Source organism: Vanacampus margaritifer, chromosome 15 (assembly GCF_051991255.1).
Source record: "Vanacampus margaritifer isolate UIUO_Vmar chromosome 15, RoL_Vmar_1.0, whole genome shotgun sequence".
NCBI lineage: Eukaryota > Metazoa > Chordata > Actinopteri > Syngnathiformes > Syngnathidae > Vanacampus > Vanacampus margaritifer.
In genome coordinates this window covers 18,635,868-18,649,499 of record NC_135446.1, presented here as the reverse complement: position 1 = coordinate 18,649,499, position 13,632 = coordinate 18,635,868, and the positions used below count along the sequence as shown (strand labels likewise).

Genomic DNA, 13,632 nt, shown 5'->3' with positions numbered 1-13,632 from the left:
AGACGAAGATTCTCTGTCGTTTGCCAGTAATGAAAAGATGGCTTCCAGTGGGAATCGACTGATCTGTGAACATTTTTTTTTTTATTGTTGGAGTGGTGCGGAGGTAAAAGGCAACAAGAGTCCCTTTCGGAATGTTAGCTTTAGCTTTCCAGGTAGAAGCTTTTTTTCTTCTTTTTTTTTACTAGTGGGAGAGGACATTAAAAAAGTGCAAAGTTGGTCTTTTCTGAGCATTAGCATTTTTCACTTATGCAGCATTATTTGATGCTTTGAGCTGGAAACGGTCATTAAAAATGCATCTGTGTCAAGTTTGGCAATGAAACGTGAAGTGGCCACTTTGACCCCATTTGTACAAAGGGGCTAAAAGTGATCATACACTCATCTTTACAATCTCCACATACATAATGCAACAACTACATGTCCTGTTCCAAAGCTGATTTAAGTGTCTTCAGCATACATGGCCATGTAAACTATGGGCAGATTAAGCTCTAAATAAATAAATAAAAATCAAATCAGCTTTGTCATTTTATTTATATCACATGCACATTTCCTCATTCCGCATTTTTCCCATATGTTGCCAAATAATCAAACTAGGTATTGAATAATTGACAGTACTTACATTTTATTTACGTTTCCGGGAGTTGTGGAACTCGTCATAAGGATAATTAGTAGGTTGGAACCAATAATCCGGAAACAATGGCCGGAACCAATAATTTCTTTTAAGCAAAATTAGGCGTCAAAATTAAACAAATCAACTTTAAAAGACAGCAACATTTAGTAAACAAATAAATACATATAAACATGAACTGTCCATTCTTATTGCAGAAGTGACAAGTTCACAACATGCGAGGAAAATTGTGGAACAAAATATTCGACATCTTTATATGGACACTAAGCGCCCTCTATTGGCACCTTGCTGTTACAACAGTAATTTCCACATTTCTTTCAAACGCCAATCAATAAATCGCCTTTTGTGTGGCTGTGAAAGATGAGAGTGAACTTCATTCCAAATCATCCCATTTGTTTAAATTCAGCATTCTAGTATTTCACACGCAATTTCTTAAAAAATTACATTTTGTAGTTAGCTGCAAATTGAAACTTGTTTGTATTGCACACATGGCTAATGGCGCCATCTGCTGTTTAAAAATATACATGACAGTTCATGGGATTGTTAAATCAGAAGTGTAAGATTTTTTTTCTTCCTTTTTTTGTGCTATTTATAGTGTGTAGACTACAAGACATTTATAATCTGTAAATAAATAAAAAACTTGACATTTAGTAACGACCTAACTATTAAAAACTGTCCAACAAAAAGCAAGAATCTCCAAATTTTGATAAAAAAAAAAAATTTTAACCCCTCAAAAAAGAAAAATAAAGAATTTGAAATAAAATGAAAAATGTTTGCTGTTTTACTGGACAAAAATGGTAAAAAAAAAAAAAAAAAGGATTCATAAAGTGCTTTTAAAAAACGTTGAATAAAAACATCATGGAGATTGGTGGAGTATTGTTTTAATAAATTACAGACGTACATTAAATCGTGTAAGTGGTCATTGTCCTCTGCTCACCTACAAGCTATCACTGTCACTATTTTACAGCTCTTTACATACAATCTGATTGCTTGTTATAGTACTTCTTATAAATATCGATTGCTAGTGATTTTCCATTATACGCTGACTCCAAACAAGTACAAGCCGTTTAAAAAAACGCAAACCAAAGTCGTTGAGATGTTTTGAAGAGAGACGCTGCATCCTCAAATCCAAAGTTGCATGCCAGATCGTCTTTTGTACTACCGATGTGAGGTGTGAGAGGGGAAGCAGAATCTCTTGTCTTGGCGCTACAATCCCACAACGCACAGCGCCAGCAGCACTACAGTGACGAAGCTCAGCGCGGGCGTGAGCATGGAGGCCTTACCTGAGGAGAAGCAGAGCAAATGTGAAGCAAAAGGCCAGATTGAGATGTCTTGTTGTTACTTGAGTCGTACCCAGGAGTTTAATGGTCCTGATGGGACCGTCGCCCCCCTCGTAGCGTCCGCGGACCATAAGCTCGTAGTCACCAAACTGCGGCATGGGGAAATCTATGAAGTGCCAGCCGGTGACGTAGACCTTCCCGTAGATGTAGCCCGTCTTCCGGAACATGACCTGAAAAGGAGGTGAGATAATTTTTCCTATTTTTTAAATGAGCCTAGTTTTTACCACATTTAATTTCATCTCTTCTTAGAAGGATGTGGCCCATTTGTCTGTTCTAAAAATAAGATGTGACCTCCGAGCACCAACGTTTTAAACGCTTGTTCTGGTTTCACGGATCTGACCTTGTAATAGAGCGGGAAGGACACGTTCCCGAACCAGTCGTACGTGATGTGATCCCACCACACGTACAGCCACTTTCCAGTCCAGGAGATGAAGCGCCACATCCTGGGGGGCTCCGCTGGCGCTGCGAAGAAAGACGTCTCGCATTTAAGAGCCATCCCAACAGGAGGGAAGTCTTATTTAAGGCCTTCGCGGCACGTTGCTGGGAGTCTTACGCGGTCTTTTGGTGAACATCTCGCAGTGTTCGCCAGGCGGGCCGAGTCCTGCCCCGTTGAAGGCGCGGACTTCGATGAGGTAATGCGAGTCAGGCAGCATGTTCTCCAGCCTGGTTTGGTTTGCCGTAGCGTTAACAAATATGCGATTGGCTCCCGGCTCCGTGTCGTCGTACTTTCGCCAGTATTTAACCTGACATGGAATACAAGTCAGCTAGCGGGTACTTATGAGCTATTTGGTCAAGCTTCTACCTGGTAGCCCTCAATGTACTGCTGCAGGCCCGTTCCCGTGTCCACCACCGGGAACCACCACACCAGAGCTTCGGTAGAGGACACTGGCCGAGCATAGACGTCTGTTGGAGACTCTGTGGGGACTAGAGAACACAGAAAGAGTCATTTGTATTTAGGGATGCGCATGGTAGGATAAGGAGTGGGTGCTTAGAAAAATGTCTCCCCTGTATGGAGTCCCTGGACTCAAAAAGTGAGCACTAAAGTTTTAGATCTGATCGAATGGCCATGACGTGGGGTCCCTTAAGGGTCAATCGTGGACCTCTTTTGTTCAGCCTGTATATGCGAGTCAAAATTAACCCAAACCGAGTCAAAAAGGGACCGACTCAACATTTTGGGTTGTTGTAGCCCAAAATGTTGGGTCAAATTAATAACCCTCAAACCAACCCAAGGTCAAATTAATAACCCCCCAACAATTGGGTTGATTTGTGGTGTTTCATTTAATTTGACCCAACGTTTGGGGCTAAATACCTCAAAACGTTGGGTAAATTTTTGCCCTAATTCAAATGGTTATTCAACTAAACCAAAAAGTTGGTTCAAATGAATAACCCTCAAACCAACTCAAAATGAAATGAATAACAAAAATTAAGTTGGTTTTGTGGGTAATTCATTTAATTTGACCCAGCATTTGGGGCTAAATACCTTAAAAACGTTTGGGGGGTTAATTTTTGACCCAATTCAATTGGGTTATTCAAATAAACCAAAAAGTTGGGTCAAATGAATATTCCACAAAAATTGGGTTGATTTGTGGGTTATTAATTTAATTTGACCCAACGTTTGAGGCTAAATACCTAAAAAAGTTTGGTTGGTTCATTTTTGACCCATTTCAATTGTGTTACTCAAATAACCCAAAAAGTTGGGTCAAATGAATATTCCACAAAACAACCCAAAAATTATGTTGATTTGGGGGTTATTAATTTAATTTGACCAAGCATTTGTAGTTGAATGACATAAAAAAAAGTTTGGTGTGTTCATTTTTTTACCCAATTCAATTGGGTTATTCAACTAACCCAAAAAGATGGATCAAATAAATAACCCAAAAGATGGTTTGATTTGTGGGTTATTCATTTAATTTGACCCAACTTCTGGGGTTTAATATATCAGAAAGTTGAGTCATGTGAATCACCCACAAAATTACCCAGTTTTTGGGTTGTTTTGTAAGCTTTTAGGGTGTTAAAAAAAAGTTGGGTTGGTCCATTCTTGACCCAATTTGGGTTATTTTTGAGTGTGATTATTTTACAGCAACTCTTGTTCTTCCACTTAATTAATTTTAGTGAACTACTTTTTATCTCTTTACTCTTGTTTTTAAATGCCTTTAAATATAAAATATTGAATTATGTGAAGTTACCTCGTCTTTGCGTATGAAATGCGCTACACAAACAAAGCTGTCTTGCCTTGATCATCCTTACCATCTCGAGGGTAGTAGATGACCTTGGTGAGGCTGTAGGGCCCGTCTCCCTTCACGTTGAAGGTCTTGATCTTCACCTGGAACTCCCGCACCTGGAAGTCCTCATCGCCGGGGAGGAAGAAGGAGTCCTTGTGAACGTAGCGCCTGGTTTCCGGGTCGGAGATGGTCTCGTACCACCAGTCGTAGCCGTCGTGAGGCTTGAAGGCCACGATGTAGCCGAACTTCTTGCCATAAAAATACCAGGGCTGCACCGGCTGTGGCGAGGTGGTCAAGGTCGTTAGAGCCGTGCTAAAAAGTACATTTGCTAAATATCTTGCATAAGTTGGATTCATTTACCGTCCACGTGATGATTATCTCGCCATTCCGAGTGCCGTAGCCTTCCACATCTGTGGGAGAGACCACCGGTGCTAGGAGAGAAAAAAAAAATGCCATTAAATATAATTAACTTGTAAGAGGTTGCGCAGACATTGCAAAGAAGAACACGAATAGACCGTAAGCATGCGATATGCGTGTGCTTACAAGCGTCCCAAGTTTTGATCTTGAGCGAGGGGATGCTGGCCTCTCCGGAGCCGTACTCATTCGTGGCGATGATCCGAAACTGATACTCCATCCAGCCGTACAGGTCGGTGACGTCGGCCCGTTCCACGGTGCCGTCGAGGACGGTCGGCGCTGAAAGACGCTCAAGTTAACGCAAATTGGCGTCCCGCTAGTTTTTCAGATCACATTTCTGCCTCTGTGATGATATTGATGAACTTTAACCCCTAGGCATTATTGTGACCATTGTTTGGCTTTTTGTTGGTTCTGACCAAGCCAGTTCAAAATAAAATACTGCCCACGGGTTAAGTATTACAAAACAAACAAGAACTGAAAGAGGCTGCAGTAAAAGCCTTTTCAAATGAACAATGCAACAGTAGTCAACTGGTTGCAGGTTTGATGCTGTAATTGCAAATTTGATACAAACAGGTGCTGGCGTTCCTCCAGTCGTCCTCATGCAGAGCCCAATAGTGCCGGGTCTGAATGGTGTAGTACAGAATGGGCCTGTTGTGTTCGGCTCCTTTCGTCCATAGCAGCTTCACCCACGTGTCGCCGATGTCCTCCACGCGGATGACCCCGGGCGGCCCCGGGACACCTACAACACGCAACTACATTTACTCCTCTTTGTCTTTCTAATTAGATTGACAGAGACCGAAACTGGACTGACCCACAACTTTGAGGTCTGCGTACGCCGTGTCGCTGTCGACCACGGTCTGAGCCGTGCACGTGTAGCGGCCCTCGTGCCAGATTTGCGCGTTCTTGATGCGCAGCTTCCCGCTGCCGTCCTCGCTCTTCAGCAAAGCAAGAACATTTTGGCAAAATTTTGGATTCGGTGACACCAAACTATCGCGTGAACGTAATCAAGACGCTACCATGATGCGCTCAAAGTGTTGCCACTCGCCGTCAAAGTCGATGACCCGGAAGTCAATGGCCCAGATGAAGGTGATATCCAACAAGGGGTCAAAGGAGGCCGAGCAGTCCAGGACCACCTCGTCGCCCACTTTCACCTCCGTGTCTTCGGGAGCCGCCGTAATGCTGGTCGCCTCTGGGAAAGGAAGAACTTGTTACAATACTATTTTAGATAAATACATCAAATGTCTAGATCTCATATCTGTATTCATTCTATTTATTAGTACACTCTAAAAACACTTGGTTCAAAAGTAAACTAATTATGGATCAAAAATGGACCGATCCACTTTATTGGTCAATTCTGGATTGTGTTATACAATATTTTGATCCAAAATTGGGTTTTTGGGGGTTAATTTATACAAAATTAACGAGTTTTTTTAGATGATACAAATCAACCCAGAAAGTTGGGTAAAATTGACCCAAGTCGAGGAGCTAACCCAATTTTCTGTGTTGTTTTATACAAAATAACCCAATGTTTGACCCAAAATTGGGTCAAATAAACCCATGTAGAGGATCTCCCAACTTTATGGGTTGTTATATACAAAATGATCCTTTTTTTGTGCAAAACAACCCAGAAATATGGTTAAAATTGACCCAAAGTAGAGGATCTGACCCAACTTTCTGGGTTAATTTATACAAAATTAATTTTTTTTTGGGGGGGGGGGGGGGTCGGGGGGGGATGCAAATCAAACCAGTAAGTTGGGTCAAATTGACCCAAGTCGAGGATCTGACCCAATTTCCTGGGTTGTTTTACGCAAAATGATTGAAAATTCATTTGACCCAATTTTGGGTCAAAACTGGGTCAAATGAACCCAAGTAGACTCCCAACTTTATGGGTTGATATATGCAAAATGAGCCTTTTTTGTGTGCAAAACAACCCAGGAAGATGGTTCCAAATTGCATCAAGTAGAGGATCTGACCCAACTTTCTGGGTTGTTTTATATAAAATTTGCTTCTTTTTTTTTTTTTTCAAATCAACCCAGAAAGATGGTTCAAATTGACCCAAAGTAGAGGATCCAACCCAACTTTCTGGGTTTATTTATACAAAATTAATGTTTTTTGGGGGAGACCGGGGGGGGGGGGGGGGACACAAATCAAACCAGTAAGTTGGGTCAAATTGACCCAAGTCGAGGATCTGACCCAATTTCCTGGGTTGTTTTACGCAAAATGATTGAAAATTCATTTGACCCAATTTTGGGTCAAAACTGGGTCAAATGAACCCAAGTAGACTCCCAACTTTATGGGTTGATATATACAAAATGAGCCTTTTTTGTGTGCAAAACAACCCAGGAAGACGGTTCCAAATTGCATCAAGTAGAGAATCTGACCCAACTTTCCTGGTTGTTTTATACAAAATTAACTTCTTTTTTTTTGTTCAAATCAACCCAGAAAGATGGTTCAAATTGACCCATGTCAAGGATGTGACACAGTCTTCTGGGTTGTTTTATACAAAATGACTCAAGTTTTGACTCAAAGTCGGGTCCAATGGACCAAAGTAGAGGATCTATCCATTTTGACCATTTTTTAGAGTGTAGATATTCTTATCCATCCATCTGTAACTGACCCGTGATGGTGAGATAACCAGAGCTGTTGGCCTTCCCTCTGTCATTCTCAGCAAAGCATGTGAAGAAGCCTTCGTCGTTTTTCGTGGCATTAAGGATCTCCAGCGTGCCGTCAAACATGATGGAGATGCTGCAAAAAAGCAAAATCGACGTTAGCGGTGATGAGAAGAAGCGAGACGTTTTAAAAGCAGTGATGCGCGTCACCGACCGGGAACTGTTGTAGAGCAGCTCTTTGCCCTTGGTCCAAGTAAAACGGGGCCTGGGGGCCGCTCGAGGTTTACACTCGATCAACACGCGGCCGTCTCGGGCACCGAGGAGCTGCTTCTTCAGGGGATTGTACTCGAATGTTGGAGCGCAGGCTGAAATGAGGAAGTTTAAAGGGCACCACGTTGCAGGTAGAAAAACGACTACGTGTTTTGTTTGGGCTCACCGATGACTCGCAGCTCAGCGTTGGCGTATTTGATGCCCCAGTAGTTTTCGGCAATACACTGGTACATCCCGGAGTCATCAAACGTCAGGCTGGAGAACTTGAGCTCACCTTTTCCTGTCTGGGGAAATTTTACATGGAGTTCATGTAAGTCGTATAAAAAAAAGTGGTATCAAACATTCCTAATATATATATATATATACACACAGGGGTGTCAGGCGATTAATTTTTTTAATCATTATTAATAATAATGCAAATTTTATATCTGTTCTGAATGTACAATACAATGTACAATAAAATAGTTTTCATGCTCTTATTATTATAAAAGTTAAAAAATAAATAAATAAATAATGAGAAATATGGCTGCGTCTTTTAGTCATTGATACAATAATTTTATAATAATTCATAAAATTGAGTTCAAATTAAAAAGATGTACTGCATGGTAAAAAAAAAAAAAAAACGAGCGTGATATTGATTTGTGATTTGTCATTTTTCTGCCACTAGATGGCATCATTGTATTTGTCAGATGTTGGTGACAGCTCAGTGCATTTTTCTTTTCGTATTAAAAGCTATCTAATCTTTAACATGAAGTAACTTGTGAAATTCTGCACATTTTTAAAATTGTGAAATACAACTTGACCCCACAAATCTCCACGAATATATGCGTTATTATTATATTTATTACTGATACATTTTGATGTGGATTTTTCTGCTGTATTGCAACTGGAATTCTTCCAGTACAGGCTTTCCAAGTAAGGTGCGGTCATTAACAAAAATGAGTGTCTGTAAAGGAACTTTAAATTAACACACTAATTTTGACACCCCTAATATATATACATAAATACAATGTCTACAGTATTGGATGCTCACTATGTAGCCATCTTTGTACCAGCGGATGAACGGGAAAGGCTTCCCTGAAGCAACGCATCGCATGGTGTGCTCCGAGCCGATGTCCATTTGGGTGTTGTTGATTGTCTCGGCCCACTCCGGAGCAGCTGGCCAACAAAATTCAAGATTCAATTCAACGCATTGAGCGCCATTCTAGCGCCGAGGGTTGCGCACTCACACTCCACGTAGAGCCAGGCCTTGTGCCAGTCCTTCCCTTTGGTGTTGATTGCCTCGCACTCGTACCCTCCCACGTCTTCGTATTGGACGTTGTAAAGGTGCAGCACGGCGCCCGATTCGCTGATCTCGTGGTTGGGGGGCAAGTCTGTGGCGTCCACTTTCCTCCAGACAATGTGAGGGATGGGGCTGTGGAAGGAAAAAAAATGTTTTTTTGTGAAAATCTTTCCAAATGATGACAATGCGGGGATGGCAAAAAGTTACTCGGATTTGAAGCATATTTGAGTTTGAAACCAGTAAGTGTCAATCAAACCTACTTCCCCAGAGCAAAGCATTCCAGCGTGATGTTGGAGGCGAGCAGGGCTGTCGTGTCTGGGAACTTCACGCTGATGTCTGCTGGGTATTTTCTTTCCTCACCTGAAGCACCAAAAACATTTTCAAGGGAAATTTTGAAAAGTGCCTGCTCGCTCGGAAATTGGAAATTAGACATCAAAATGAATCAAAGGTAAGATAAGTCGAAGTTTCTCCGCCAATGACGGGTCAGCAAACTTTCCGATCAAAAGAGTCATTTTAGGCTAAATAAAAAAGCAAAAATGAGTGCAGAGCTGCAAAATGTCCAAGCGCTGCATTACAACACAAAAATATGAGAACAGCATCCAATAAGTACACATTTATTTCCTCTTAAAATTTTGGATTTACTTTTTTTTGTGTGTGGTAGACTTCGTTTTTCGTACATTTTTATACTTTTCTGCCAAATTTCTGACATTTTTTGCAATTTTATGGATACATAATGATAATTTTTTTTGCCTCCCATCTTTCTTTTTTGGACAATTTAGGGCTATTTTTTTCTGGCTATTTTGCTGTAATTTTTTTTAAAAAACATTTTGTGGACATTTCATGGTTACTTTTTGAATGTTTTCTTTTTCAAATACATTTTTAGCAATTTTGTGGACATTATATGATGAATTTCTGCTCTTTCTCTTCCTTTTTGGACAGTTTTGGTCACTTTTTGGACATTATTAGGTAGTTTTAAAAAAAATACATCTACCTTTCATCTCTCTTTTTCTGACAATTTACAAAATTGGACTCTAAAATTGTATTCATTTTTAATATAAATGATTAATTTGTAGTATTTAAAAAATATATATTTAAAAAAATATATGTATGTAAAATATGTGTATATAAAAATAAATATGTTAAAATAAAATAAAACTACAATTTTTTTTCTTAGAGCTCCACAGGGACAGGAATGAGACTAAAGGTTGCAGACTCCCTGGTCTATGACTTTGAAGCTAGTCTGGGTGATGATCCAGAGCCACTTTCAAGCAATGGCCAAGCTACAAGGAAAATATGACGTCAAAACTTAAGCACAGCTGTAGTGTTGGAAGCACATATTAAGGTGGAATTTTTGAGTGCAGTAGAAACAATTTCACAAAAATGTGTCAAATGCTGCCTTATTGAATGAAAATACAATAATGCCGTGTGTGTGTCAGTCAGCGTGTGTGCTCCCTCGACATCGCGCAGCCCTCCCACAAGTGTGTCTGTAATATTGTTTTTTTTTTTTATGTCGCTATGTGCTGTGGTGTTTTTTTCCAGATCACACACTGTGCCCCCCCCCATAAACTGCTTTTTCTCATCGAAGAAATTAAGGGGGTGGGGGGTTGTTTTTGACACAAGTATCTGTTTGACGCACCATCGTCTGGCGGCAACGGGATGAGAGGGATGAACTTGGAGAAGACGCTCTTCCCCAGCACGGGGCTGGAGACGAAACACGAGTAGTTGCCGGCGTCCTGAGCCTCCACCTTGGAGATGTACAGGTTGCCGGTCCTCTGCGAGACGAAACGGCGGCGGTCCATGTTGAGGAACACGGGGAACTCGTTGAAGATCCAGCGGTACGACACCTCCTCTGAAAGGAAAAAAAGACACGTTTCCCAGAGCAGCGCAGCGGAGGAGCAGCTGTTGACACGATGCGACCACACACACCTGGCCACGCCTTGGGAGGGGCGCACAGCAGAACCGCCCCCTGGCCTTCTTTTACTGTGACCGGGTCTCTCTCCTCTTGAGGAAACTCCTCCAGAACTTCAACACAGAAAAACATCCACTCATTTAACTCTTTGACTGCCAGACGTTTTCAGAAAAGGGATGCCATGGGTGCCAGCCGATTTAAGCATTTTTGACTGATCTTTCAAGGTCCACAGAAAATTATGTGTTTGGACTATGGAAACACACATACTACCAAATGAAAGATTGGACTCTCATCTTTCATCAGAAAAAAAAGTTTGTTTCTACCTTATTCCGTTTTTCAGTAATCAACAATAGAAAATGGTTAGTTTCACCTCTGTTTTGAAAAAAACGTCTTTTAACGTCTTTGGCACTCCTCCATAGGATTTTACTAAACGTTATTTAACGTTTTTGGCAGTCAAATAGTTAATCACGTCAACATCTTTCTTATGGCTTTGTATGTTCTCACATCCAAACTTGACGCGGGCCTCCTTGCTGATGACCGTGCCGTAGATGTTGCGAGCCACGCAGATGTACGTGCCGGCGTGCTTCTTCTGCCTCGGGTTGCTGATGACCAAGTTGCCCCCCACCAAGCTGTAGTGCTCATCCGGCTGCTCCATCAGCTTGATCTCCCAGTTGTCACGGCGCCACCTAGCAGGCGGACACTACATTAGGTACGCTTTGACCGGTCTCGTTAGCCAATCACAGCGCACATAGAGGGAAATGAAGATTTGCATACAGTATATTTTGTCACCTATGGCATGTACATTTGCATATCATCTGCATACACTCACCTGTATGAGGCTGGCGGGTTGGCCCGGGCCCTGCAGTTCATGGAGATCCGCCCATCGGGGGAGTCCTCGGTATAAACCACATCAACTGGCTCTTCCTCAAATATGGGCCCGTAGCCTGTAGCTTCCTCTAAATATTACATAACAACAGCAATCATGATAAATATACAAAAATAATAACGAGAAAGGATTTTATTTTATTTTTTTTTTTTACAGAACTCACCCCCAAATATCCTGGGCGGCCCAAACAAGACGGCCACTGAGAAGAAGGCGACATCACAGTGTTGCAGGTTAATAAACTATGACATCCTTTAAATAATAATAATAATAATAATAAAAATAATTATAATAATATATTTGTATAGGTGTTCGTATGCAGCCTACTTTACCTGTGATGGGTGCCAAGGAAACAAGGGCCAGCAGCAACAAGGCAGTAGAAGCCATCATAAATCTGAATAAAAAAAAAAAAAAAGTGCTTTATGTAAATAGTGATCTGTTGCATTATTCGTAAATGACTCTCCATTCACAACTATGTCTAATAAAGTCTCTGGCTGGTGTATTTGTGTGCTACAGACTGACACCACAATTCAGGCAATACATTCAAAAATGGTAGGGCTATTTATTTATTGTTTATGACGTTATTGTCCTACACGGATGCTCCCATGCAGTTTTCAGTATGCAGTTCTGCTGCGTGCACTGCTGATGACTCAGCAGAAACAACTTGCACTTCACCGCCCATCCAGCTGCAGACGTTCCCTCATGCCCTTTTTAATAAAGGACTGCAATTTGGTGTACATCCGCACTATATAGGCTAGAACGTGCTCGTAATATTTTTTTTCTGTCTTATTTCGAAATACAAATGCAATAAAATAATAAAATGAAATGCAGCTTGCACACGGTCAGTCAATCTGCCCTCACCATCACAATGTGCTGCTTTACTCGCCATGTAATCCCGCCATAGATCCTCTTTGGGATAGACTAGAGCAAATTTAGGTCACTGAATGAATTAAAAAAAAAAAAAAGATGAGGAGGACATCGAAACAGGCTCTGACCTTTACAGGACCTATTTGATGATTAATCCCTTTTGTGCCTTCAATGTTGTTGTTGTTTTTTGTTGCACAACAAAAGTAATTCTATTATATATTATATATTTTTACTGCAAAATACAAACGTGCCCTTACATTCAAAATCACGCATTCTAAATTATTCTTATTTTATGCAACCCCCCACCCACCCCAGTCTGTGTACTTGCAATAGGCTACAGTTTTTTTGGGGGGTTGTTTTCGAATTATTATTATATATTTTTTGTCGCTGACTAAAATAAACAAGAAAAAAAAAGTAAGAAAGTGCGCACCCCGATGACGACTGCACCGGCTGCTCTGCATTGCGGTAATCCGGTACCACCACCCGGTCCACTTCAGTTTCCGCACTCTCCTCTCCTCACGCCATAAAACGCACCACAATCGCGCACAAACACGCACAAAAACATCCGTCTTACCTTTTTCTTGTTAACGTTGTGTATAAAACGTGAATGCTTCTTTGGGCCTGGCACACCTGGACCCGAGACGCATCGTCCCGCACACACACAAACCCATCCAGAGCAGAGGTAACTTTTCCATTGGAGCAGAGGGCGAGGGTGACACGTGATCGCAGCTGGCCAATCAGAAAACAGTGATGGGAGAAATGCGTGACAGCTGCTGGAGACGGATGATCTGAAACAGGACTGGGATGATGTTATTCGTCGCGACTATATGATTAGGATGACATTAAATTAGAATTACATTACAAAAAGAGCATTGTTAACTTTGAAAATGCAGGCGTCATACAACTCTTGTATTTTACACTGTGTGTGTTTGTTAAGAGGGTTGGAATCAGGGGGCACGTTTAATCTCAGCCTGTGCACACAATCTAATTATGCTGTAAATTCCACCGCATGCATGGTTACAAAGAAAAATAAGTGTTTTAAGAGGTGTTTCTAGTGTTTTGGTTACAAATACTTCTCAGCAAGTACAAATAACATCACTGTAAAGGAAAACGACGACGCTTTGTTTTGTTTGGGCCAAATTTTCGATAAATTAGCAATTTCCTGTTGGCCGGAAGTCTTATTTTGAAGGAATACGGAAAAGGATAACGGC

At 41.2% G+C, this 13,632-nt stretch overlaps 1 protein-coding gene across 1 annotated transcript; it reads right to left on the bottom strand.

The window, feature by feature from the left end:
- Nucleotides 1-1,489: 1,489 nt before the first annotated feature.
- Nucleotides 1,490-13,156, bottom strand: cntn1b (contactin 1b). The gene is made up of 24 exons (XM_077545470.1): nucleotides 12,996-13,156; nucleotides 11,887-11,948; nucleotides 11,721-11,756; nucleotides 11,501-11,627; nucleotides 11,176-11,357; nucleotides 10,689-10,784; nucleotides 10,399-10,611; nucleotides 9,023-9,122; nucleotides 8,710-8,894; nucleotides 8,514-8,638; nucleotides 7,647-7,764; nucleotides 7,425-7,575; nucleotides 7,219-7,346; nucleotides 5,618-5,790; nucleotides 5,413-5,536; nucleotides 5,173-5,340; nucleotides 4,731-4,880; nucleotides 4,548-4,618; nucleotides 4,213-4,465; nucleotides 2,768-2,889; nucleotides 2,519-2,708; nucleotides 2,306-2,427; nucleotides 1,979-2,135; nucleotides 1,490-1,908 (listed from the first exon to the last, which is right to left on the bottom strand). The coding sequence occupies exons 2-24, from the start codon at nucleotides 11,942-11,944 to the stop codon at nucleotides 1,832-1,834; spliced, it is 3,126 nt and encodes a 1,041-aa protein (XP_077401596.1). The 5' UTR covers nucleotides 11,945-11,948; nucleotides 12,996-13,156; the 3' UTR covers nucleotides 1,490-1,831.
- Between the last annotated feature and the right edge of the window lie 476 nt (nucleotides 13,157-13,632).

Bases quoted from the DNA above. Each gene is read 5' to 3' on its own strand.
- cntn1b (XM_077545470.1), bottom strand. From the start codon at position 11,944: ATGATGGCTTCTACTGCCTTGTTGCTGCTGGCCCTTGTTTCCTTGGCA. The intron at 4,466-4,547 runs GTAAATGAATCC...ACCTCGCCACAG, and splicing joins AGATAATCATCACGTGGACG to CCGGTGCAGCCCTGGTATTT. The intron at 2,136-2,305 runs GTCAGATCCGTG...CCTCCTTTTCAG, and splicing joins CCTTCCCGCTCTATTACAAG to GTCATGTTCCGGAAGACGGG.